Source organism: Aspergillus oryzae, chromosome 1 (assembly GCF_000184455.2).
Source record: "Aspergillus oryzae RIB40 DNA, chromosome 1".
NCBI lineage: Eukaryota > Fungi > Ascomycota > Eurotiomycetes > Eurotiales > Aspergillaceae > Aspergillus > Aspergillus oryzae.
The window spans coordinates 6,153,638-6,175,492 of record NC_036435.1 but is presented as its reverse complement, the minus strand read 5'-3'; the positions used below and the strand labels follow the sequence as shown (position 1 = coordinate 6,175,492).

Sequence of the window (21,855 nt, the reverse complement as noted above, 5' to 3'; positions counted from 1 at the left end):
AAACAATTCTAGAACTCTCTCCAACCCGGATGTTGGAGTCACCAAAACGCCATGCTATGCTGCAAAAATCGAAAGGGAATAAGTAATAAGTCGATGGAGTTTATAGGTTTCTTTCGATCTCTCGTATATGCTCGATGCGGTCGCCTCATCCGTGGAAGGCGTTCGTTTTAACCGATCCAAGATTTGGAAGGCGTCCCTGGAAGCAGTCGTGAAGTATTCCATCTCCAGACTCCAGCGCCACGGAGTTCACCGGTCAATCTTTTAATCCTTGTAAACCTTGGGCTTCCAGCCTTCGCGTAATTCCTTCTCTTGGGCAGCTTTCCGTTCAGCCTGGCGGAGTTCCATCTCTATCCTTTCCCGCGCACGAAGAATCTTGCTCTGAAGGTAGAAACTGCCCCCCTTCTGTGGGTCATTCAAATCGAACAGCTTCTTGAATCGTTCCATCACATGTTCCAAATTGGTCTCACCACCCTGGGGAGGCTTCACATTAAGAATTTTGCAAGCCTCATCGAGGGTCAAACCGGATGAAGAGAAGCTGCTTCCACCATTGCCCTTGACTGCTTTATACTTGCCGGTAGCGGATGCCTGCTTGTAGGCCTCGGCGAAGGCTCGACCGAAGACTCGGGCGCCCGTAACGACGACCTGGGAAACGAGACGGTGGGCCTGATAGAAACGGGAAACCCCGTTAGTGAGCTGAGCCAACAGCGCGTTGAGGGAAAGCAAACAATCCCATCGTAGATAGACATCGACTTACCATATTGGCTAAATGCGGATTGAATGGTGGTACTTCAGAACCAAGGTAACGGACAAAGAATACAAAGGCAAGGAGTCGCGACAAAAAGCAAATCTGCGATGGCGGTGAGATACACGCAAGGCAGGCAACGGTTGCGTTTCTGGCGGTCCGGGGAAGGTCAAGAAAGGTTGGATGGCGATGGAAACAGACGGAGGTTTGAAGCCGCAATGGCCGTGGAAAAATTTCGGCGGCGGTATTGCCTCCGTACCTGGTACCGCCATCGGGTTCGGGACCAACGACGGCTGTAATTTTCCATGACTGGTTGGGGCGACTTCGGTACGATCTCTTATTTACAGCTGTACGGAGTATGTAAGTCTGTATGTACAGTATATACATCCATTAGTTGGTTACTGTAAACTCCGTACCTTGGCCCGGTTGGTCGGCTGTTTCTACGTATAGAGTGAGCACGAGATCAGTGCTCACGGACAGGGATCGCTAAAAGACAACATTTTATTTCCTTTCTAAGTATATAGAACTATATATATTTTCAACCCCAGGAAATCAATAATAATTAGGCTCTCTTTGGTTTTTGTGTTTCTTTTTCGTTTCCCCCCCCCCTCTTCTCGCAACTACTCCCATATTTAGTAAGATGGAAGATTTGCTGACACCTTACTTTTGGCATGGACTCCATTGTCACATGTCCCGAGACCCAGCGAAAAGCTTCAACAATTTCCTTCCGCGGGACTTTCTGCAGTCTTGTTCCCCCGCAGACGATCTCTTTGCCTAGTATTCTGGGTTGACCGTCGGTTCCTGACATCTTCGACTAGACCGGGGTTGCTCGTGATCTCCAACCCTTTTCTTTTGTCTTTCTATCCTCCTTTCTTTTCCTTTTCTTTCTTCTTTCTCCCCCTGTATGCGTGCTCACCGCCCGCAATGAGCCAACTGGTTGCATATGACGTCTCTGTTGGATGGCAGCTCTCGGTATGTGATCTCGTTTTGTGTGCCTGAGTCCACAACTCCAGCTTCACCCCATCCCATCAACTAAACACTTATTCCCTGCTATCTCCCCCACATTTTTTTCTCCGCGTGAGGAGGGAGGTGTTCTTCAGAGCACTTCTGCATAGATGCTGATGGCATGGCAGACGATATTCCGTGGATAGATTCCATGGCCCCATCAACTTCGGCGCAGGACCATGCTGATTCTCAGCCCCCGACGGTCGCTGCTTTCTCTCCTACTACCATCTCCGGCTCGTCGCTGGCATCCCGACAGCGCTCTAGCATTATCGTACATCGCAAATCTCCTCTCCTGGTCGCGACTCCTCCACCGATCACTCGGGCCTTAGCCTACTCCCACCCCTTTATCTTACCATTGAACAAGTTAGTGGGCTTATTGACATGGACCACCGACGATGCATGGCAAAGTTTCCTCCTGGTATCGATCTTCTGGACGATCGTCCTCTATGGTGATGCCATCATTCTGTGGGCCGGTCCGCCCCTCGTGGTGGTCGGTCTCATTCTAGGCATGTACTGGAGACGCTACTCCCCCTTATCGACCAGATCCATATCCGGAGAGAAACCAGGCCATCAGAGAGCTCCCTCGGAGAGCTCCCTACGCCATCATGACAGCCTCGATGAGATTGTTGAAACGATGAGAGCCTTCACGACTCGCTGTAACATGCTCCTGGAACCATTCCTGGAACTTACGGATTTCTTGTCCACCCAAAGGACGGCTACATCCGCGACCACCAGGCCAGCCCTGACCACACTCTTCTTCCGAATCCTCTTTGTAACACCTATCTGGATTGCCCTGACTTTGCCTCCGTTGCATCTCATCACCACGCGTCGTGTTATCTTGATCATCGGCACCATTATCCTCACCTACCACTCCCGACCAGCGAGGGTATCCCGCGTTATACTATGGAGGTCACTAACCGTCCGCCGGATTTGCTCGTTGATCACCGGTCTATCGTTCTCGTTGAACGTGGACAAGACGCCGTCGACTCGGACACAAAGCCATGGCCATGCTGCTAGCGTTGCAACTCGTCGGCGGGGAGAATCATCCGGTGTGCGCTTTACCTTCATCTTATATGAGAATCAACGGCGCTGGCTCGGAATTGGCTGGACCTACTCGCTGTTCCCATCCGAACGTGCTGCATGGACTGATGAGCACCTCAACAATGTGCCATCAAAGGATGAATTTGAGCTACCCGAAGTACAAAGCGGGAATGCCAAATGGCGCTGGGTAGAAGGGAGTGAGTGGCGCATCGATGGTGCCGATGATGCGAGCGCCAAAGATGGCGGGGGCTGGATTTACTATGACAATAAGGTGAGCTTTCCATAACATCGTTTTCCGGCGTAGGTGATACCATTTTCTAACCGTTGAAATCTCATAGTGGAATGACGGCCGTCGAGGCCAAGATGGTTGGGATCGATACACTCGTCGAAGAAAGTGGTGCCGCGATGCTGAACTCGTTGAGGTCTCATCAACCGCCGATTTGACATCGGCGGAGGCAACGTCCGGCTTAACCCAGGCGCTGGAGAAGGAGAGGGAGAAGAGAAGGGGATCCGGAACCCTTGACGCTTCAACAGTCGATGCTGATTCCGAGAGTCTCGCCGGGTCCACCTCCAAAGCACGGAGACGACGCTGGTTTGGGAATTCGAAGACTGTAAGCGACAAAACCAGCAGCATCTCCTCCTCCTCCACACTACCAGCCTCCAACAATAACTCGTCCGTAGATCTCGGAAGAATAACCTCTGCCCCTAGTTCCAGCCGCCCCGGCAAAATCGCCTCCAGGCCGATTAGCATTCCATCCTCACAGAAGCTGTCGTCCAGCTACTCCAGTGGCAGCGGCAGTTTAGGTCGAGAAGGAAGCATCCATGGCAGTGCAGCCCATAGCGATAAGAGTGCACGAGACAAAGAGATTGCACACTCGCAAGACCGCTTGGATCGCTGGGGTTCACGCGCTGCAGGAGGCATTGAGAGGGCAGAACGGGAGATGGGGTTAGGTGACGAAGTGAATATGGGATTAAGTTAGAAAATTGAGAATGATGTCGCGAACCGTTGAGCAGGTTTGTGATTTTTTGACAGGGTATCGACATTGGCTTCGCCCGTGTCTTTTCATCGGTTACACAAACCAATTCTTGTTTATACCCTTTATCTCATTCCATATATTAATTTTTATATAGCCACAAAAATTGACCACGGCTAAAGAAGCAACAAGTGAGCATGCCAATGTATAATTGACCTGCCTATGTTCACGTACTCAATCTGTCATAGATCTAAATACCCATACAGTATAGTATACCCACTGTACAAAATGTCCTGTAACTCCATGCTAATATTATACATCAAACAACCTTTTAGCTCAACAAACCTCATGCAAGAATCAAGTCCCACTTCAATTGCTCCAATACATCCAACCAATGCATCTTCTCCCCATTCCAGAGGATATGTAATAATTCCTTAGCCCGCTTCGTATTGCCAATCCCAAAATTACTTTCCAATTTGCTCAGCGACAGAATAACCAGCTCCCTTGCCGCAGGGCTCTCGCTCTCACAGCCCGCTATGAAAAGCGGAAACGTAAGGGCTGAGTACTCGCAGTTTTCATCCAGAGGGAAAGACTGAATTCGGTCCAGACAACGGCGTAAGGCGACTTGCTTTGTCCGGGAGATGAATGAGGACCACAGTGACGGTAGGTTTCGGGCCACGATACCTCGACTCATTCGTTCTAGGGTCGAATGGAGGTAGATGTACGCTGCGTCGCGGAAGCATTCAGCCACCATGCGCAGGCGGACAAGACTTGCGTCTGTGGCTCCTTTTGGAATTATGTATGGGGTTGAGGTGTGTGTCCAATTTCGGAGTGATGAGTCTCTGTTGAATGTCAACTATTTGGTCTTGCTTATCCGGTCTTGGTATTCGGGATTACATACATTGTGTGGATTTCCAACCCTAGAGCAACGGGGTCGTGACTAAGTAAGGGTAGGTCGGCAATTCGCGGGCAGAGTCTGATGATGTCTTCTGTGTATCCGATATATATGTCGAGTTTTCTGAGGCTTAGAGCTTCTTCGCCAGGGATGTAGTTCGTGATTTGCTTACGGTTAGTAACTCTCGCCACGTTGTGCGCATACATGAACCTATGAGTGTTGATTAGCTGTGCGTCGTAAGTAATTGAGACGACTACATACAGTCCCCATAGAAACTCAGCTGTGTCTTGATCGAACGTGGAGAATCCGCCGCGAGAAACTACTAGTTTCTCCAATGCGCTCAGGTGCACTGCCCATTGCTTTACACTGCCCCGAACAATTTCGTACTTGCAAAGAAGCGCCACTGCTAGAATTGAGTCTGTGGGGAACCCTTCAACAGGAGCCTTGGAAAGAGCTGAGCGGAGGCCACTCATTGTGCGCACGTAATAGTTTGCTGCTGCGTTCTGCGCACTCAAATTACCACAAGAGCGATTTGCTAAGTGCATTGCAGACACAGCACATAGCGCCTTCATCAAGAGTGGTGATGATAACGCATAAGGAATGATTAACGATCGTAGAGGGTTTTCATCACTTTCCAGGTTAGCCAGCAGCTTGGAACCCTGCTCCATATGGTACTGGAGATAGTGCATTTCGAGATTCGATAGATGGCTGAGAGATCCACATTGTTTGGGTACAAGAACAGCACAGTTCTCAGAGTGGGTAACATCGAGTGCTAAATCGTCGTTTCCATGAGAGTCATTATCTTCATCTTGTGGGGTGCATATCTCAATTGCGCCGTATTCTGATGGAGTCGAAGGAACAGTAGTATAGCCTGAGAATACGGTTGAATTGGGCGAGAGCTGTTCTACTGGTGCCGCGGGGGAGCTGGCAGATAGCGAAGGCGACGGGCTAACTCGTCGTCGCTTTGGTGGCAGAACTTGCTGAAAGATCTCTGCGGATGGTTTGAGTGGCTCTGCCCACATTGAGCCATAGCCTTCGCAGGTTAGCCCAAGTCTAACACAACTACGACAGCTACGTCAAGTGGTCAGCGCCATTACGTCCATTGAAGCACCGGGAAAAATCACCTAGGTTTAGCTTCATCGCACCGCTTGCGACGTTTCTTGCAAGTCAAACAGCCGGATCGAGTCCATTTTGAGCCCTCTCTTCTGGCACGTTTTCTCGTTGTGCTCTGAACGGGGTTTCTTCCGGAGACATTAGCTGCAGTATCAAGTTGATTCATAGTCGAGGAATATGTATGGCATTGCGTAACAATCTTATCGACACCCTTAGTATGAGGCAAGTCGCTCTGGTTATCACTGATAAGGGCGGGGATGCAGGTTGTGACTTGAATCTCCAAACCCCGATGTCGCCCCTCGTTTTATCAGGAGAATAACTTGTCTTAAGCAATTACGATGTTAGTACTTCGAAGACCCTCAAAGAACGATATTGTGAGCAATCAGAACGATTTCCGCCGATGTAAAAGTAATCGCCCACGGGTCACGGGGGGAGGAGACTCAGAGTCTAGTCCTGAAGGGGAAGGAGATACGCCTTGTTATCAGGGCGGTTATGTAAGAATTTCCTGACATTACCCGCATTTCCATACCGTGCGGGTATTGAAGGATACTATTACATACCGCCACGATCCAAATGTAGATCCTCCTTGCTCCAATGAGAATATCATCTCTCCAAGATCAGTGGGGATTTAATACTTTCGGTAAGTTTCAGCATGGTTTGTATACAGTTACACCGTCCACTTCTTGCGACTAGAGCAGGCGATAGGTATCCTTAGTACGAGTCTACTAGTACGGATTCTGCAGATCTTTAAGTAATCATACTGTGTCGATAGTGAGATGTATTTCCGGGGTATGCTCGAGGGCAGCAGATTAGAGCATCCCCACAAGTGACAGCGACCTTACCCAATGCGGCATGTCCATGCGCAATGTGGAACGCTTTCTCGATATGCTTCCTCGACCACTATCTATACCCTTAACCGCCATGATGGTGGCCAACTCCAATATCATTGACTTATATAAAGAGCTTCTCTCCCTCTCCCTGTAAATGCTACTCCATCTTCTACTTCAAACCTTTCTAACATTTACCCCCTAAGACATTCGTTGTCTATCCTTGACCACCTCTCGCACTTCTCCTCTCACAGATATATATATACCCTTCCGTAACCCTTGCACATCATGTCATTCACATCTCAAGAGACCACATCCACAACTTCGGGGAAACTTCACCCGTTTGACCCCGTACGACCAGAAGAGATTAGACTTGCTGTTCGCATTCTAGAAGCATCATTTCCTGGTGTTCCATTGCGCTACAACCGCATTGATATTCACGAGCCCATTAAGCAAGATGTCATTCCCTATATTGAGGCAGAACGGCTAGGAAAGCCTCTCCCACCCAGACCAGCACGACTTTTGTATTCCTACTTCAGCCGTGTCGACACAGGTGTCTGCATCAAAGCCTTGATGAATGCTGATACAAAGTCTCTCATCTACGCAAAAGAGTTCCCAGAGGGAGTGCAGGTGCGTTTATCCTCATGACGATCTCTCCTAGCCAGTCTTCACTAACAGTAGCAACAGCCACCAATGGATGTTGATGAAATTGCTGGTATCGAAGAGCACTGCATGCAACACCCAGCAGTACTCGCAGAAATTGAGAAGCTCAAGCTGCCCCCTGGCATGACAGTCTGCAATGACCCATGGATGTACGGAACTGACGACCCCAACGAGAAACGGCGACTCTTCCAATGCTTCATGTATATTGTAGAGGTAGACCACCCTGAGAACAACCATTACTCTCTACCTTGCAAGTTCTCTCCTGTCTTTGATGCCCGCACAAAGGAATTAGTCCGTATGGATTATCTTCCCGGTGGCGCAGATCATCAGACAGTCGAGACTCAGCCGTGGGTACCCGTCAAAGCAGTTCAGTATGCCCCGGAACTTCTAGACGAACCACTCCGGACGGATCTCAAGCCATACATTGTTCAGCAGCCTCAGGGTGCTTCCTTCTCGGTTGATGGCAACTCCGTTTACTGGCAGAAATGGCGCTTCAGGGTCGGATTCAATAACCGGGAGGGTCTCGTTCTCCACAACATCACATATGACAAGCGCAACGTCTTCTACCGTCTGAACGTCTCAGAAATGACCGTGCCTTATGGCGGTGAGCATCCCCGCATATCTCTGAAATACAGCAATGCTAACATAACCCATCTAGACCCCCGAGCTCCCTACCACCGCAAGCAGGCCTTTGACGTGGGCGACGTCGGCTTCGGCCTCAACGCCAACCAACTCTCCCTAGGCTGCGACTGTCTAGGCCATATTAAATATTTTGACGGATACAGATCCGACTCGAAGGGTAACCCCGTTCTGTTGAAGAATATAATCTGCATGCACGAACAAGACAACGGCCTGCAATACAAGCACACAAACTACCGCTCAAACGCAGCAACCGTCAAGCGCAACCGCCAGCTCGTCCTCCAGATGATCTGCACCGTCGCAAACTACGAATACATCTTCGCCTATATCTTCGACCAGGCCGGAAACGTCGAGCTTGAGGTTCGTGCAACAGGTATTCTGTCCACCGTTCCCTTCGACAACCTGAACGGCGAGACCGTCCCCTGGGGTACCAACGTCGGCCCTGGCGTCATGGCCCCCTACCATCAACACATGTTCTCCCTCCGTATCGACCCCGCAATCGACGGCTTCAATAACACCGTCTACTACGAAGATAGCGTGCCGCTTCCCGAGGACGAGAATAACCCTTACCTGGTCGGCTATACCACGGAACAGACCGTGATCCGCAAGTCCAGCTCCGCAAACACAGACGTTAACCGTCACCGCGTCTTTAAGATCCGTAACGACAACGTCATCAACCCCATCACCTACAAGCCCGTCTCATACAAACTCATGGCAGCGCCTAGCCAAATGCTTCTGCTCCCGAAGCACGCAGTGGGACACCAGCGGGCCGAATTCGCCAGCAAGCCGATCTGGGTCACGAAGTACCAGGACAATGAACTATTCGCCGCGGGCGAGTTCACGAACCAGAGCAAGAAGGCCGATGGTGTCGAGACCTGGGTCCAGAGAAACGACGATACAGAGAATGAGGACGTGGTCCTTTGGCACAGTAAGTCCTTCCTACTGCTAAGACAATGATTACAAGGTGAAACGGAAACTAACGTACTTCCCTTAGCTTTCGGTCTCACTCATAACCCTCGTATTGAGGATTTCCCTGTCATGCCCATGGAACGTATTAGTGTTATGCTTCGGCCGGATGGCTTCTTTACCAAGAACCCGGCTCTGGATGTGCCACCTTCGTCTCAGGCATTCAATAAGTCGACTCTTCACCCCGAGCCAGCGCCGGCTGCGGCATGCTGCTCTGGTGTTGGAGGCAGCAAGGCAAAACTTTACAAGCGTGTTGACTGAGTGAGATGCTTGGTGGGTTCTGTTGGTGTAAATGTGACCTCTTTTTGTATATAGTTTAAGTATTATGACATGGACGAATTGTGAAATATAAAATACATCCCTCACTTTGATTCGAGCATATCTAAAAGCTAGAGATTACCATAATATAACAGTATCCAGTACAACAACCAGGAATCAGCCCGTATACGCATCATTTCTATTCTCATTAATACATGTCTCCTGTGACTTACAACCTGCTTGCCCCACGCGGGGCCGAAGGTATACAAATCAAGATGGTTATAAACATACATAACAGCTATCAATGAAAACATACGTCCCTTCTTTCCCTTCCTGGGGATATGTTTCCTTAACTCTTTTCTTCCGGTAGTGGGACTAAAAACACATTTTTCATTAACCCTTTCAAAGGTATTTCCTCCGTTGCTCCATGAATCATGTCATTGGATCCAATAGGCTCGAGGACATAGTTCGTCCATGCATACAACGGACAGGGAAGTAAGTGTAAACTACAACCGGTGACCAGTACTCACATGCCAGGGTCAAACTTATGCCTTGGGAGTGACGTGAGCACTAGGCACGGCGCCGTGACCGACAGAGTCGATAGCAGCCTGACGGGCACCCTTAAGGCCGTACTGAGTGTTGATACCCTCGATACGGTGGGTGGAGTTGATGTTCTTGACAAGAGTGAGCTGCCAGCAGGTGGCACCACCCTGACGGGAGGTGATGGTCGAAGAAGCAAGGAAGTATTCCCAGATCTAACAGACGGTTGTTAGTTGTCTCTACTTCAACGTAGTAGTGCATTCGCATGAGGGACTTACTCTGAACCATCTCTTGCCATACTTGGCCTCAACCTTCTCACGGTTGCCCATCCAGTTACGGTACCAGCGCCAGAGAGTAGCAGAGTAGTGGACACCAATGGTGTCTACAGCCTTGATCTCAAAACCAGCGGCCTCCAGACGGTCGACAACAAATCCAAGAGGGGTGCTAGCGTCGGCACCAGGGAAGATATACTTGTTCATGAAGAGACCCCAGATGAGATCCTCGTACTGCCAGGACTTACGGAGACCAGCAATCTGGAGGAAGAAAACACCGTCGTCGTCCAGCATATCATAAACCTGAGATAAGAAAGTAGTGAAGTGACGCACACCGACATGCTCAGCCATCTCCAGGCAAGTGATCTTCTTGTAGCCGCCGTCAACGCGAGGAGCGTCACGGTAGTCCAAGCACATAATACGGCTCTGGGAGTCCTCAATACCGGCCTTACGAAGGCCATTGTTACCCCAGGCAGTCTGGTTACGACCAAGAGTGATACCGGTAACCTGGGCGCCATAGTGGACGGAAGCATACTTGGCCAGAGTACCCCAGCCACAGCCAAGATCGAGGACGGTGTCTCCGGGCTTCAGGCCAATCTTCTCACAAACCACAGCCAGCTTGTTGTCCTGCAGCTCCTCTAGGGTCTCCTCCCGATCGGGATCACTAATAACACCGGAGGTGTAGATCATGCGTGGGCCCAAGAACCAAGCGTAGAAATCATCACCACGGTCATAATGATCACGGACCTGCTCCTCATCTGTGGAAGATCCATAGGTTAGAAAGGCGATTTCGCGTGCATGATTTTCTGAGGTTTTGATGGCGGTAACATACCTTGGGAGCGGGTGTGCATCAGCATCTCGGGGATGAAACCGAAGAGGAAGTGCTTGAAAAGGCCCATGGTGAAGCGGAAGTTGGCCCAATCGTGGCGGAACTCGAGGCACTCCAAGGCGTCACCCTTGAAGTCTACCTCACCGTTGAAGTACTTCTCGTAGAAAACCTCCATGGGAATCTTGCTCTTTCCACGGTAGGCAGCACGGTCATGCTCGCTGTGGAAGTGCAGGTAGTGTTCGACGGGGCGGCCAGCATACTTGGCCTTTTCGGTCTTGCGGGGGGAGATGGATGAAGCGACGGACCAGAAAGCCATCAAAATAGGGATAGTGGTGAAGATTGCGAAGAAGATGGTGGTGTAGAAACCACCACCGACCTGGCGGGCCAGATACCATGGGATGAGCAGAAGCAAAGAGAAGAGGAGGATGTTGGAGAAGCTATCACTGCCCGGAGAATCCGCTGGGACGGGGGCATTTTTGATGGCCGGGTACTGTGAGGTCAACAATTAGCGCGAGCTGTACACCACTGGTGCTCGCAGTTGAAGCGTAACACGCCATGCGTCTTCTATCTAGGGTTCGGACTTACCGACGTTGTCCTCACACCACAGGGCTCAGCGGGAGTAGTGCAGGAGGCAGGGGGAGTTTCAATGAACTCGAACTCCTCAGGGGACTGAGGATGGATCTTCGTCTCAGCCATGACGAATTGACTGAAGCGGAGGAGAGGGGAGGTACTGGGGGGAGGGGAGGATGAGGAAGGAAAGAGAAAAGATGAGGGAGCGTGTCAGAAGATGTTGACTTGAGGCGGCCGGGGGGGCTTTCGTTTCCGTTTGGTTAGTTTGCCTTGCTTGTATTTGCGGTGGGCGCCGAGGAAAGGAAACTGGACGATCAATTTGATCGAACCCACCACCAGGGACCCAGAATTCGCCCTTGAATTGCGTTCTAATATTTCTCGTCTCTAAAGACCTCAATTGGATTCATCTTCTACCGTTTTTACAGTAGACTCATTGTACAACTGAGAGAGAATCATACAGGTTTGTTTATGTCTCCGTGATACACCCTTGGTAAGTACTGTACATACAGAGACAGCTTTAAATTGTCCCAGGGACCCGATTGGGCTTAGTGGACCGACCCTAACTGCAGGAGCGGTGAAGACATCGAATATCAGGAATCTTAGTGAGGTACCTACAAGTATTTCTAGTACTAGTACCTGCGAGAAAGACGCAGGATCATTGTTCAATTGGTATGGGTTTGTGGCCCTGAGAAAAGAAATTGGGGGAAGATGTACACCATGCATACGTACTGGTCCCGTACCTGGTGGATATTACTGGTCCAATAGGTGAGGTCTGGCCGCAGAGCTTCACAGGGTATCCCCAATCACAATCGTCCGAATCAACCATTCCCGAGGCCCTTTCGGGTCCCGAAGGACAATGCAACTCTGGAACCTAAAGCTGGACCCAGACTTGCGGGAGGGTCCCTGAAACATGACCTAAATTTACCTCGACAATGCGCTTGTACAGAGTATCAACAACCCAATTTAATTGTACTAAGAGGTACTCTCGACTATTGACTATCACTCACACTCCGGAAATTCGTACATCAATTCTAATCCTGCTGACCGTAACCCCATGATTCTTCAAATAAAACGCCCCCTACAAAATCCTGTCATGCAATATTGTACCGTCCCGCCACCCCAACCGTCAAACGTAAGAAATAAACAGAGCTATATCATACTCCCATTAAAGAACAAACACCATAAAACGCTAACCCTTTACTCCGGGATATGGAACCGTGCTCATTAACCTCCGTTCACAGCGTCAGCTGGAAATTTAAGCTCTCCTCATCTTCCTCATACACAGGGAGCACTTCCTCAGAATTGGCCGTTAGGTGATCCGCGTCATGTGCAAGAGGCACCGTATCGGTTTCGAGAGGAGGGGTCCCGGAAGGTCGCACGTAAGTGTCGGCAGAGAAAATTCCCTGGGGAATTGTTTGTCCTTTCGTAGTGCTAGGCGGTTTGCCATGTAGCTTGCACGACACGTCCCGGCCCTTGGTATACCCGACTATTGTTTTAGAGTTAACCACGGCCGCGGCATGATGCATAGATGATGGGTTAGTTGGCGTCCTAGGCTTTCTCGACGAAAATAAGGACGACGCAACTCTCGGCTTGGGCTTTGGAATTGAGACAGGCCTAGGTCGGAGTGTGCGTTCGGTGCCAGAAAGAGCAGCGGCTGCATCACGAGCACGAACGGTTGGGATGTTGCTGGTATGCTTCTCCCGGGAGCTCATGGCGCGGGTACGACGCGTTTCATAGCGACGCGGCGGTGCTTCATCCACACAAGGCTCATTCTGGTCGCTGTCACTCGGATCTTCGAAACTAATGCTCTCGACCTGTTTTAAGATCATGTCATCCATCATTTTGTCGTATGCGATAGAATCCTCCTGAAGTTTGCGCTCCCTCTTAGTCAGACCATCGGGACCGATTTCAGTATGTCCATAAACCGTTTCTAAGCCCAACGCCAAGTTCCTCGGCTGAAATTGAGGGAATGTAGTATCGTATGTAATTTCATCAGGAATATCCGGGAGCTCTGCATATTGTTAAATACCATGACCTTCTGGCATGCCCACGGCTCCTGGGAAACATACCTTTCGGCTTCGGGGGCATGTATTCAATCTCGGGAACATCGTCTTCAGCTGGTTTATCCTGTACCTCGGCCTTGCTTTGCTCCACCAGTGGAGCAAACTTTTTCACTCTTTGTGTGGAGGCCCTTTTGCCTGTCTTCTCTGGCTTGACAGTACCAGCGGGAGGCGCAGGGGTCTGTAAACCACGAGCTTTCGCATTGGTTGTTTTCATGCCTAACGGGGCGCGTTGACGGGTCTCTGCTATCGCATCTATCAGCTTTTGAGCAAGATGCGCCACGCTACCCCTCTAAACATACCCATTGGAGTTACAAAAGCATCCTTGACAGACGGTTTCGCAGCTCCATTCTGTTTACCAGCTCCCTTCACCGTTTTCTTTCCAAACGCCAGTGGGTCATTTTCATCGTTCAATGGGACTTTGAATGGTGTCTTCGGTGCGCGTGCCCCCGGGGTTTTGGGCTGTAGTTGTTTGACACCTTGGTTCAGAGGTTTGGATGCGGCAACGGTCTGATGAGCGTGCACCAGGTTCTCTTGATCGCGGAGGGCCAGCATAGTGGCGGATATGAGATAACACTGATCATGCACAGCCGAAAATATAGGTATACGTTGTCGGGTTCGAATCCGAGGTCGTCTGAAATCGCGAGGATTGGCGAGGTCGTGAAGATATGAGTTGAGTTGTCTGTCCGAATCTAGACGCCCGACCGCACCTTACCCAGCAGAGTGTTTTGTGGTGGTTGCCCGTGGAGACAGGCGGTCGATCCCTTGGGACCGGCCGGCAGCCAATCCGTGGGTTGGCCGCTACAGTCAGACACCGCCCTTACTACTGGCTAAAAGGGGTTAGAATCAAGCTGACCCGGGCTGACCGCCAGGAGGCAGTCACTCCACCTTCTTCTTCTCCCAAAACCAACTCCCAACATTCAAACACGTTATTGATTCTGTCGGGTTTCTCGCTGAGCGAAAGCCTTTATAACTTGCTAGTCATACAAATTCTTCTTCTTGAACACATATTTGTCTTTCTCCCGTACAAACAATTTTAACCTTCTTTCACCGTCGATATGGACAAGATCAAGGAGGTGAGTTTCCTTTCCCCCCCCCCCCCTGTTGGCGGGGTAGCTTTTAAGCTCCCGAAAATGTACATGCATCAGCCTATCTCCTTACGTGACCTTCCCTCATCATGCATCACGGTATACTGTTTGGCAGCGATAAAAGGGATGCCATCTTGATTCGCGTCCACCCAAATTAATCAAAGCGAAGATGGGAAAAGGGGCTGACGGGCAGCCTCTAGAGAATGAACGCCCTCCGCCTGGAGGCTGACGAGGCCCACGAGAAGACCGAGGAGTTGAAGAATAGGGTCAAGACGCTGGAACAGGAGAACCTGGCGAAGGAACAGGAGATCACATCCCTCAACCACCGCAACCAGCTTCTTGAGGGTGAGGTGGAAAAGTTGGAAACCGCTCTCAAGGAGGCTAAGGATGCTGCCACTCAGAGCGCTCAGCACGACACTCAGAACGAAACCCTTCAGAGACGCTTGCAGCTCTTGGAAGAGGAGCTCGAGGCTGCCGACAAGACTACCAGGGAGACAGTTGAGAAGTATGGTTTTCCTTGGAACCCCTTTTTATCGTCGGCGAACAGTTACTAATCTCGCTGGTGGTAATAGGCTCCGCCAAACCGACGTTAAAGCCGGCCATTACGAGCGCAAAGTGCAGGCCCTTGAGTCGTCTCGTGATGAGTGGGAAAGCAAGTATGAGGAAATGGCGAAGAAGTACGCCGAGTTGCAGAAGGATCTCCACGACTTGGAAGTTTCTATAAGCAATGTTTAAGGCTAGGGTTGCCTGCAGATGCAATATTCTGGGAAAACCTCGGCTCAACCTTTTTTCTAACATAATAACTTTTTTGTTCCCTGCGTGCATGCAGATTACTTTATTTAGCATTTGCCATCAGGAGCCGAATCCAGTAGCATCTCTGTCTCATCATCTTGTCATCCACCTGGCCTCTGTCTATATCCACTTGCCCACAGTAACATAGACCATAAACAATAAAAGTCTCCTTAGGGGTATTGTAAAGTCAAATGATTTGAAGATGCAAGAATTTGCGTGGAGATCAGCCCCCGCTACCGTTCTTTCCGTGCCTTTGCTTTCCTGCTGTTTGAAAGGCGCTCTTTCTTGCGAGTGAGCTGGCGTTCCGCCTTGCTCTCGTACCGGAACTTCTTCTTCTTCTTTTTGGGTTTGTCCGACGCCTTCTTGGTCTTTTCTACCGGCTTGGGCTTAGAATCCGCCTCGGATGTCGCTTTCTTCTTTTCATCTTCCTGCTCTTCGTCCGAACTATGCTCCTGTGATCGTAGCAAGCCTTCCTTGGAAGCATCCATCTCTTCTACTGTTACCGTAGTATACTTGTCTTCGTCAATGTATTCCGCTTCGTAGTCCACTGCAGGTGGCTCTTCGAACCCCTCCCACTCCTCATTATCTTCATCGTCACTTCCCGAATCTGAGCCTGAGCTTGCCCCATCCTCTTCTTGCCTAAGCCTCTTCAATTGTTTTTGATGCTCCACGAGAGCATTTTTGAATTCTGCTTCTCGTTCTTCCCGAATCTGCGCAGGGTTCGCGGTTAATAGAAGTATTTCAACTGAGACAGCATCAAGGAATGACGAACTCGTTTCCGTTCTTCTCTTTTCATCTCTCGAGCTTTCTGCTCTGCAATTTCCTGCGCATGTTTAATTCGTTGTTGCTTTCGCTTGCGAAAACCTGTAAGGAATTCATGACGGGCAGAATGATCGAAGGTGATTTCTTCGACTTTGCTCGTCTTTCGCCGTTTTGCTTGTGGTCCCATGATTTTATGTAGGGAAAAGGAAAGAAAAAGGGATTTTATGACCTAGAGAGTAAAGCGAAAAAATAAAAATAAAAATATATAATAAGTGCGTTATTAACCCACGTATTCGGTGATATGGTTTCGATATAAAAGAGCCATAAAAAAAATCGCCTGCACGATGATCAAAGTGAAGCTAAGCCTTGCCGGTGATTTGGGTCGACCGCCTCCGAGCCCCGTTCGGCCAATCCTCCAGCCTGTCTCCAACCACCATACCTCCGGGGACCCTTTCACCGTTCGGACAGCCTGTGCTTGTCTGAAGCTAAATCCCATCCACTACTATGCATTTGAGCAGCTTCTCGTTGCTTGCTCTGGGAGCAGCAACCGCTAATGCCTTCCGTGACACCTCGCCCTTCTTCCTTGCATCGACGTCTGAGTATGTTTTGGCGGCAGTCATTCCAATTGTCGCGGGCAGCTCCTCAAAGAACCAGCTAACAAGCTCCTTTAGGATCCTCTCTACTTCATCCCAGCTTAAAACCGCGCCGTCCTTGCTAGATGACCTCTCCTCGAAGCTTAGCTCGTGTCCCTCCGACTACTATGTCATTGCTTCCCAACCCGGTGTTCATAGCACCGACTTCGCGACTCGCAAGTCCGCACCCCGCCTGGGCGCGAAGATGACAGGAAAGGATAAGACTATCCGATCGACTGCGACTGTGAACGAAGTTGTGGGCGTGCTTGAAGCGAAGCAGATTCAAAGCATTATCGAGAAGGAATGTGGGGCGCAAACTACTGTTATCGATGGTTCCTGTAAGTCCTGTGAAGTCGAAAGTCGCAAATACGTTCCAAATCTGGCTAACCGGGTGCTTTAGCTGGCTCTTATCCATCCGACTTTGGCGCCGACCCCCGAGTCCTTTTTATTAATTTCCCAGTGCTTCCTCTGGGTAAGGAGAGGGCTCAGCAGCTTTCTGACAATGGTATGTGAACAATCCCATAATGCAATGAGGGAATTTGCTAATCGTGCTGCAGATGGCCTTCTTTCTGATATCATCGAACGGATACCTTCGTCGAAGAAGTACACCATTCTCTACGTAACATCACCTAGGGAATTCGGGGAGTCCGACTCGGTTATTTATCAATCCGAAACTGATCCCTACCAAGATCCTGTTCACATGGATTTGAAACGAGATTTTGCGGCGCATAGTCGTCGCTCGGAGCCTGCATCTAACAAGTCACTCTTCCAAGAGTATCAGTACCTCACACCAGGTGCGACCTTGAAATAGCCTGTCCCTCTTGAACATTGTGAATGACGAAAACTAACGTAAACAGGTCTCTTCATGGGACTCATGGCAACCTTTGTCTTCATTATGATTTTGTATGTCGGCTTCAGCGCCCTTGCCAGCCTGGAAGTCCCTTATGCCGCTTTTGAAAAGGACACGTCCGCCAGTGTGCAGAAGAAGCAGCAGTGATTAGTGGTTGGTTTGGTGAATAAACGTCCTGGGATTTGTTTTTACTCTTTGGTTCGGCATGCCAAATCGGTTGAAAGTCGTTCGTCAATTGCTCTAGACCATCAAGGTTTTATCGTGTATGCTATGTTGTATATTTCATGCGTGGTTATGGGTCTGAATGTTAGTCACGGATTTTTCAAAGCTGTCTAACTTCGTGCTTGCTCATGCAGGGCCAATAAGACCTGCTTTACTGCACTCGTCTCTTAGATCATTAAATATGCCAAATCTATATGAGACTAGCGCGGGCTTTTGTTGAGACAGGAGACCTATATATAGTGCATCACGTGAATTTGACTTCTCCGCAAGACTCTAGCCTAAGGCAGAATGTACAAGGCCCGTGACGGGGCAACGGTTGTGGTCTTGGATCTCCCTGTCGCTGATCTCCGGGGGGGTAACCCACTGATAATTTGTCCTCATCTCTCGCTTCCTAATTCGCTATAAACCTTGCTACACTGGCTAACAGTGTTTGTCTTTCATTTGACCATTCTATTAATCTATACGATCATTGTGCCCTTGGAGTAGATCTCGTTGCTGTCGATCCAGTGTTTTGGTGGAGAACTATCCGATAGAGATCCACGTCCCACAACTTGCGACAGACGACCGCTATTGCATGCAAACATATCTCTGACCACAGAGCCTGGTAACTCTTCATCGGCTCAGAGTTTATATATCTGCTCGGATCATCAGTGCGATATACCGGGCGCAATCGTCCTGGCCTACAACCTATTCTTGTCTGAAAAAGATTGACATCGATATCGCTCGTTCGCTCGCTAGACTGTCTCAGCAATGAATCTTCGAGCCGCGGGCCTTCGCAAGGCCCGCCGCCAACGCTCCTTCACATGGCTTTTACTCCTCATTGCCGTTCTAATGTTGGCGCAAATATCCTTGGCCCAAGATACCACTGGGAATGACCCCGCGTCGACAACCGACGTAACAACTAAGGAGACCACTACAGCTACGACAAAAGATGACACTACCACGACATCCAAGACCACGGAAACATCCGCGACAGACAAATCAGCAACGACAACAACATCCGAGTCCAAATCTACAGACTCCAGTACAACCTCCACCGCAACGAATGATTACCCCGTGGTGACAGTCCCCCCACTCGCCGACGCACCATACATGCAAACATCAGATACCCCGGAAGGAACCGTCTTCATCGCCGTCGGGGCAGTCCTAGGCTTCGTGGGCCTCGCACTCCTAGCCTGGCGCGGAATGGTCGCATGGTCCGTAAACCGATCTGTCCGGAAAGCAGCCATAATGCAATCCTCCGAGGCAAAGGGACTCCTCCGCCACAGGAGAAAGAGATCCGCGCACCGCTCTCACGGCGGCCCAGCACCAGCCGTGTCCCTGGAAAAAATCGGCGGCGGCCACCGCACAAACCACCGCTCCTCCAAAGGCCCAAGATCCAACAGCGGGTTGTTCTTCTCCCCCACGGCTGGAATACACAGCGGCGGAAACAGAGGTTCAAGCTATCTTCCTGCGGGTTATTATGCTGCTGGGAGTGCTGCGGCTGGTAGTGGTAGCCACCAGAGTATGCAGTTCTCCGCGTCTGATCTTCCGGGCATGGGCCCGCAGGCACAGGGGTACACGAGGACAAAATCGGGCCCTAGCCCACCTGGCACGCCTACTCATGCTCCCGGTGGTGTCTATGAACCTCAGTTTAACACTTCGAGGTATTCTCACATGGCGTCCAATAGCTCCGTCAACCTTGCATCTCCTACGCAAGGAAGGACCCCGAGTGCTTACCTGGAAGATCTGTTCGAGAACCATCCTCCCAACAATAGACATTAGGGTTTGGTGATCTCTCATCCAAAACTGAACGAATGCTGTAGCTGAAATTCACTTTTTCTGCCCCTGTTCTATTCTTAGTCTTTTCTTTTTTTACATTCGATGGCAAATATCATTTACATAATCTTGTTATATAGTGTATGTACATCTCTCATGTCATGAGCAACCGTCTTTAACGTCCAGGACTACGCACCTTTCTGGATAACTTTCCTTACATGTTCTGGCTTTTGCAGCGGTAATTTAGGCGATGGAGTTCACTGGAGGTCAACTAGACCATTATCCATGAAACTTTGGGTGTGGAATTTGTTGAATGTTTAGTTTGTTTCTGAGTTACATTTCATTGTTTGGGTCTGCCTGTCGATATTGCAATTGTGTATTACCCACATATCCGTAGCGTAGTTGCGCGCAGAAAATGAAAACGCAAAAAAGAAGACCTGCCACTATGTACTGTGCACAACAATAGCTCGCAATGCTTGGCGAATATCATACAAATGATCACTTGAAAGTCTTTCGCTTGATCGAGGAAGCGATAAATGCGGTCCAAGAAATGAACCGAATGATGAGCAGGACGCTCAAAGGGCGTAGCAGAGAATAACAACTAGAAAGGAATACATACATAATCACAGTAATAAGTCCTACATCCGTGGATATACCAAGTCATGTCATTTATAAAAAGGGCGGTGTTCAACAATTTTAAAGTACGGCCGCAGTTCAGTCCGCATCCAATTTGCCGTTGAATTCACCGAGAAGAATGTCATTAGGGGCCGGTCCACGGCTGTTCCTGACTATAGATACCAAGTTAGCATCCATTCCCAGTGTTCTCACATGGGCGAAATGCAACTCACCAGATTCGGTCTCCACACGCAAGAAGATCCACATCCACCGACGTGCGACTTCAAGGAACATGAGCAACCAAATGCCCACCTCCGTCTCGCAAAGCCAGACAAAGCCAGGCATAAACCTGGATAACCATGAAAACCGAATAGCCAGATCTACAAGAATAGCAAGATAGTATTGCCGATCAGCAAAATGGCGGTGCCGGCGTAATCCGTAAGGATGATGTGCGTCGCGGCGCGCTGAAGTTAGGAGAGTCAAGTCCCAATCTTTGGTGACGTCCCAGTAGAAAGAGTAAGCAGAGTTGACAAAGGTGCACAAGTATCTGGGATGTCGTCAGCCAACCTCTACCCCTCCCAAACTTATATATCAGTAGAAACAACATACAATACTCGTGACAGACTCATTTCGCTATATCCGTAGCTCTCCAGAGGGTTATAGTTCCTCAATTTGGAGGTAAGGTAGATGACGGGCAGTGCTGTGGCGTATTTCAGAGCATTGGCGAGGTGCTGGCCGCCCTGATTTTCCAGTTTAAAACCAGCTCGACGTACACGCACATATTCAATCAAACACTGCCGAAATCGAATGATACTCGGAATAGCAACGACCAGGGGGATCACCCAATCGTGTCCGCACTTGCGATCCGGCTTGGATGTGCTGGAAACACCCGAGGTAAAGAACATGCAGAAAGTGACAACCAAGTCCGCTAGTACTTTAGCATAGCTAGTCAGCGCGTCGGCAAGTAGAATATCTCCAAATTTCCCATCTTGGGCTTCTGCTAATCCACCAATGCTGATCCGCTTCAGAGTCACGAACAAGCGATGTCTACCAGAGCGTGCAAGACGGTTGAAAGGGAGAAGGAGGATTATGAAGAAGATAATGAGGTATGACTGTGGAATAAAATCCAGCGATTCGACCTTCTCAGTAGAGCCATGGGTCGCGGCCCAGAATATAAGTAGTGAGAGCAGAAGGGGGACTGTCAAGAGAGTAGCTAGGTGGTATGTCGAGACGTGGTGGGGTCGCTGGGACGAAGAGTGACGGGCAGGATATCGGATGAGCGCGGGGACATCCTAATCGAGAACGGTCAGATGTTATTCAGGGAAGGTATCAAAAAGAATAGAGGGGTTAACCTACAATGTTCTTCTTGAGAAGATATTGGAGATTGACCCCCCAACCCCAGAAGCCTGTACATTGAAATCAACATCGTCGGAATCTAACATAAGTAAAGCGCCAGTATCTCTCAGCTTACCTGCAACCAAAATCACGGCCACACGATAGGGAAAAGGAAGAAAGAGACTGAAGCGATCCAATTGAGCATGTTGATCAGGACCCATATTCCATTGAAGCGGCGCGGGACTACAGCGCCAGCACGGAGAAGATAGGGGAGATAAGGGACAAGAAGGTCAAAATCAAAGAGGAAGACCACAATAGGGGGATCTAAAGAGAAGAGCGAAAGCAAAAAGAAGTCGAACCAAATAAAGAGTGACTAGGGGTGAGTTTGAAAACCAAAATTTACACAC

General features: G+C 49.7%; 11 protein-coding genes across 11 annotated transcripts; 4 read left to right on the top strand and 7 right to left on the bottom strand.

Annotated features, from left to right (window-relative positions):
• Nucleotides 1-261: 261 nt before the first annotated feature.
• AO090005000100 (import motor complex subunit PAM16) lies at nucleotides 262-757 on the bottom strand (the record flags this gene model as incomplete). The annotated part of the gene is made up of 2 exons (XM_001817164.3): nucleotides 262-663; nucleotides 755-757. The coding sequence occupies 2 exons, from the start codon at nucleotides 755-757 to the stop codon at nucleotides 262-264; spliced, it is 405 nt and encodes a 134-aa protein (XP_001817216.1).
• A 1,111-nt stretch (nucleotides 758-1,868) lies between these two features.
• AO090005000101 (PEX28-32 family peroxisomal membrane protein) lies at nucleotides 1,869-3,768 on the top strand (the record flags this gene model as incomplete). The annotated part of the gene is made up of 3 exons (XM_023234269.1): nucleotides 1,869-3,059; nucleotides 3,127-3,399; nucleotides 3,553-3,768. The coding sequence occupies 3 exons, from the start codon at nucleotides 1,869-1,871 to the stop codon at nucleotides 3,766-3,768; spliced, it is 1,680 nt and encodes a 559-aa protein (XP_023088809.1).
• A 340-nt stretch (nucleotides 3,769-4,108) lies between these two features.
• AO090005000102 (fungal specific transcription factor domain-containing protein) lies at nucleotides 4,109-5,679 on the bottom strand (the record flags this gene model as incomplete). The annotated part of the gene is made up of 3 exons (XM_001817166.3): nucleotides 4,109-4,604; nucleotides 4,664-4,867; nucleotides 4,919-5,679. The coding sequence occupies 3 exons, from the start codon at nucleotides 5,677-5,679 to the stop codon at nucleotides 4,109-4,111; spliced, it is 1,461 nt and encodes a 486-aa protein (XP_001817218.3).
• A 1,206-nt stretch (nucleotides 5,680-6,885) lies between these two features.
• AO090005000103 (amine oxidase) lies at nucleotides 6,886-9,126 on the top strand (the record flags this gene model as incomplete). The annotated part of the gene is made up of 4 exons (XM_001817167.1): nucleotides 6,886-7,227; nucleotides 7,285-7,864; nucleotides 7,919-8,827; nucleotides 8,894-9,126. 4 exons carry the CDS (start codon nucleotides 6,886-6,888, stop codon nucleotides 9,124-9,126), a joined length of 2,064 nt encoding a protein of 687 aa, XP_001817219.1.
• Nucleotides 9,127-9,668: 542 nt separating this feature from the next.
• On the bottom strand, nucleotides 9,669-11,460 carry AO090005000104 (putative cyclopropane-fatty-acyl-phospholipid synthase; the record flags this gene model as incomplete). The annotated part of the gene is made up of 4 exons (XM_001817168.3): nucleotides 9,669-9,878; nucleotides 9,942-10,693; nucleotides 10,768-11,254; nucleotides 11,350-11,460. The coding sequence occupies 4 exons, from the start codon at nucleotides 11,458-11,460 to the stop codon at nucleotides 9,669-9,671; spliced, it is 1,560 nt and encodes a 519-aa protein (XP_001817220.1).
• Nucleotides 11,461-12,569: 1,109 nt separating this feature from the next.
• Nucleotides 12,570-13,175, bottom strand: AO090005000105 (uncharacterized protein; the record flags this gene model as incomplete). The annotated part of the gene is made up of 1 exon (XM_023234267.1): nucleotides 12,570-13,175. One exon carries the CDS (start codon nucleotides 13,173-13,175, stop codon nucleotides 12,570-12,572), a length of 606 nt encoding a protein of 201 aa, XP_023088810.1.
• A 67-nt stretch (nucleotides 13,176-13,242) lies between these two features.
• On the bottom strand, nucleotides 13,243-13,949 carry AO090005000106 (uncharacterized protein; the record flags this gene model as incomplete). Its single annotated transcript, XM_023234266.1, has 3 exons — nucleotides 13,243-13,289; nucleotides 13,404-13,649; nucleotides 13,697-13,949. 3 exons carry the CDS (start codon nucleotides 13,947-13,949, stop codon nucleotides 13,243-13,245), a joined length of 546 nt encoding a protein of 181 aa, XP_023088811.1.
• Nucleotides 13,950-15,507: 1,558 nt separating this feature from the next.
• On the bottom strand, nucleotides 15,508-16,223 carry AO090005000107 (rRNA-processing protein RRP17; the record flags this gene model as incomplete). The annotated part of the gene is made up of 2 exons (XM_001817171.3): nucleotides 15,508-15,984; nucleotides 16,047-16,223. The coding sequence occupies 2 exons, from the start codon at nucleotides 16,221-16,223 to the stop codon at nucleotides 15,508-15,510; spliced, it is 654 nt and encodes a 217-aa protein (XP_001817223.1).
• Nucleotides 16,224-16,540: 317 nt separating this feature from the next.
• Nucleotides 16,541-17,665, top strand: AO090005000108 (Ac45/VOA1 transmembrane domain-containing protein; the record flags this gene model as incomplete). Its single annotated transcript, XM_001817172.3, has 5 exons — nucleotides 16,541-16,635; nucleotides 16,708-17,006; nucleotides 17,069-17,173; nucleotides 17,226-17,462; nucleotides 17,526-17,665. The coding sequence occupies 5 exons, from the start codon at nucleotides 16,541-16,543 to the stop codon at nucleotides 17,663-17,665; spliced, it is 876 nt and encodes a 291-aa protein (XP_001817224.1).
• Nucleotides 17,666-18,490: 825 nt separating this feature from the next.
• On the top strand, nucleotides 18,491-19,504 carry AO090005000109 (uncharacterized protein; the record flags this gene model as incomplete). The annotated part of the gene is made up of 1 exon (XM_001817173.3): nucleotides 18,491-19,504. One exon carries the CDS (start codon nucleotides 18,491-18,493, stop codon nucleotides 19,502-19,504), a length of 1,014 nt encoding a protein of 337 aa, XP_001817225.1.
• A 708-nt stretch (nucleotides 19,505-20,212) lies between these two features.
• Nucleotides 20,213-21,669, bottom strand: AO090005000110 (EXS domain-containing protein; the record flags this gene model as incomplete). The annotated part of the gene is made up of 5 exons (XM_001817174.3): nucleotides 20,213-20,286; nucleotides 20,347-20,660; nucleotides 20,723-21,405; nucleotides 21,470-21,519; nucleotides 21,585-21,669. 5 exons carry the CDS (start codon nucleotides 21,667-21,669, stop codon nucleotides 20,213-20,215), a joined length of 1,206 nt encoding a protein of 401 aa, XP_001817226.1.
• Nucleotides 21,670-21,855: the final 186 nt, after the last annotated feature.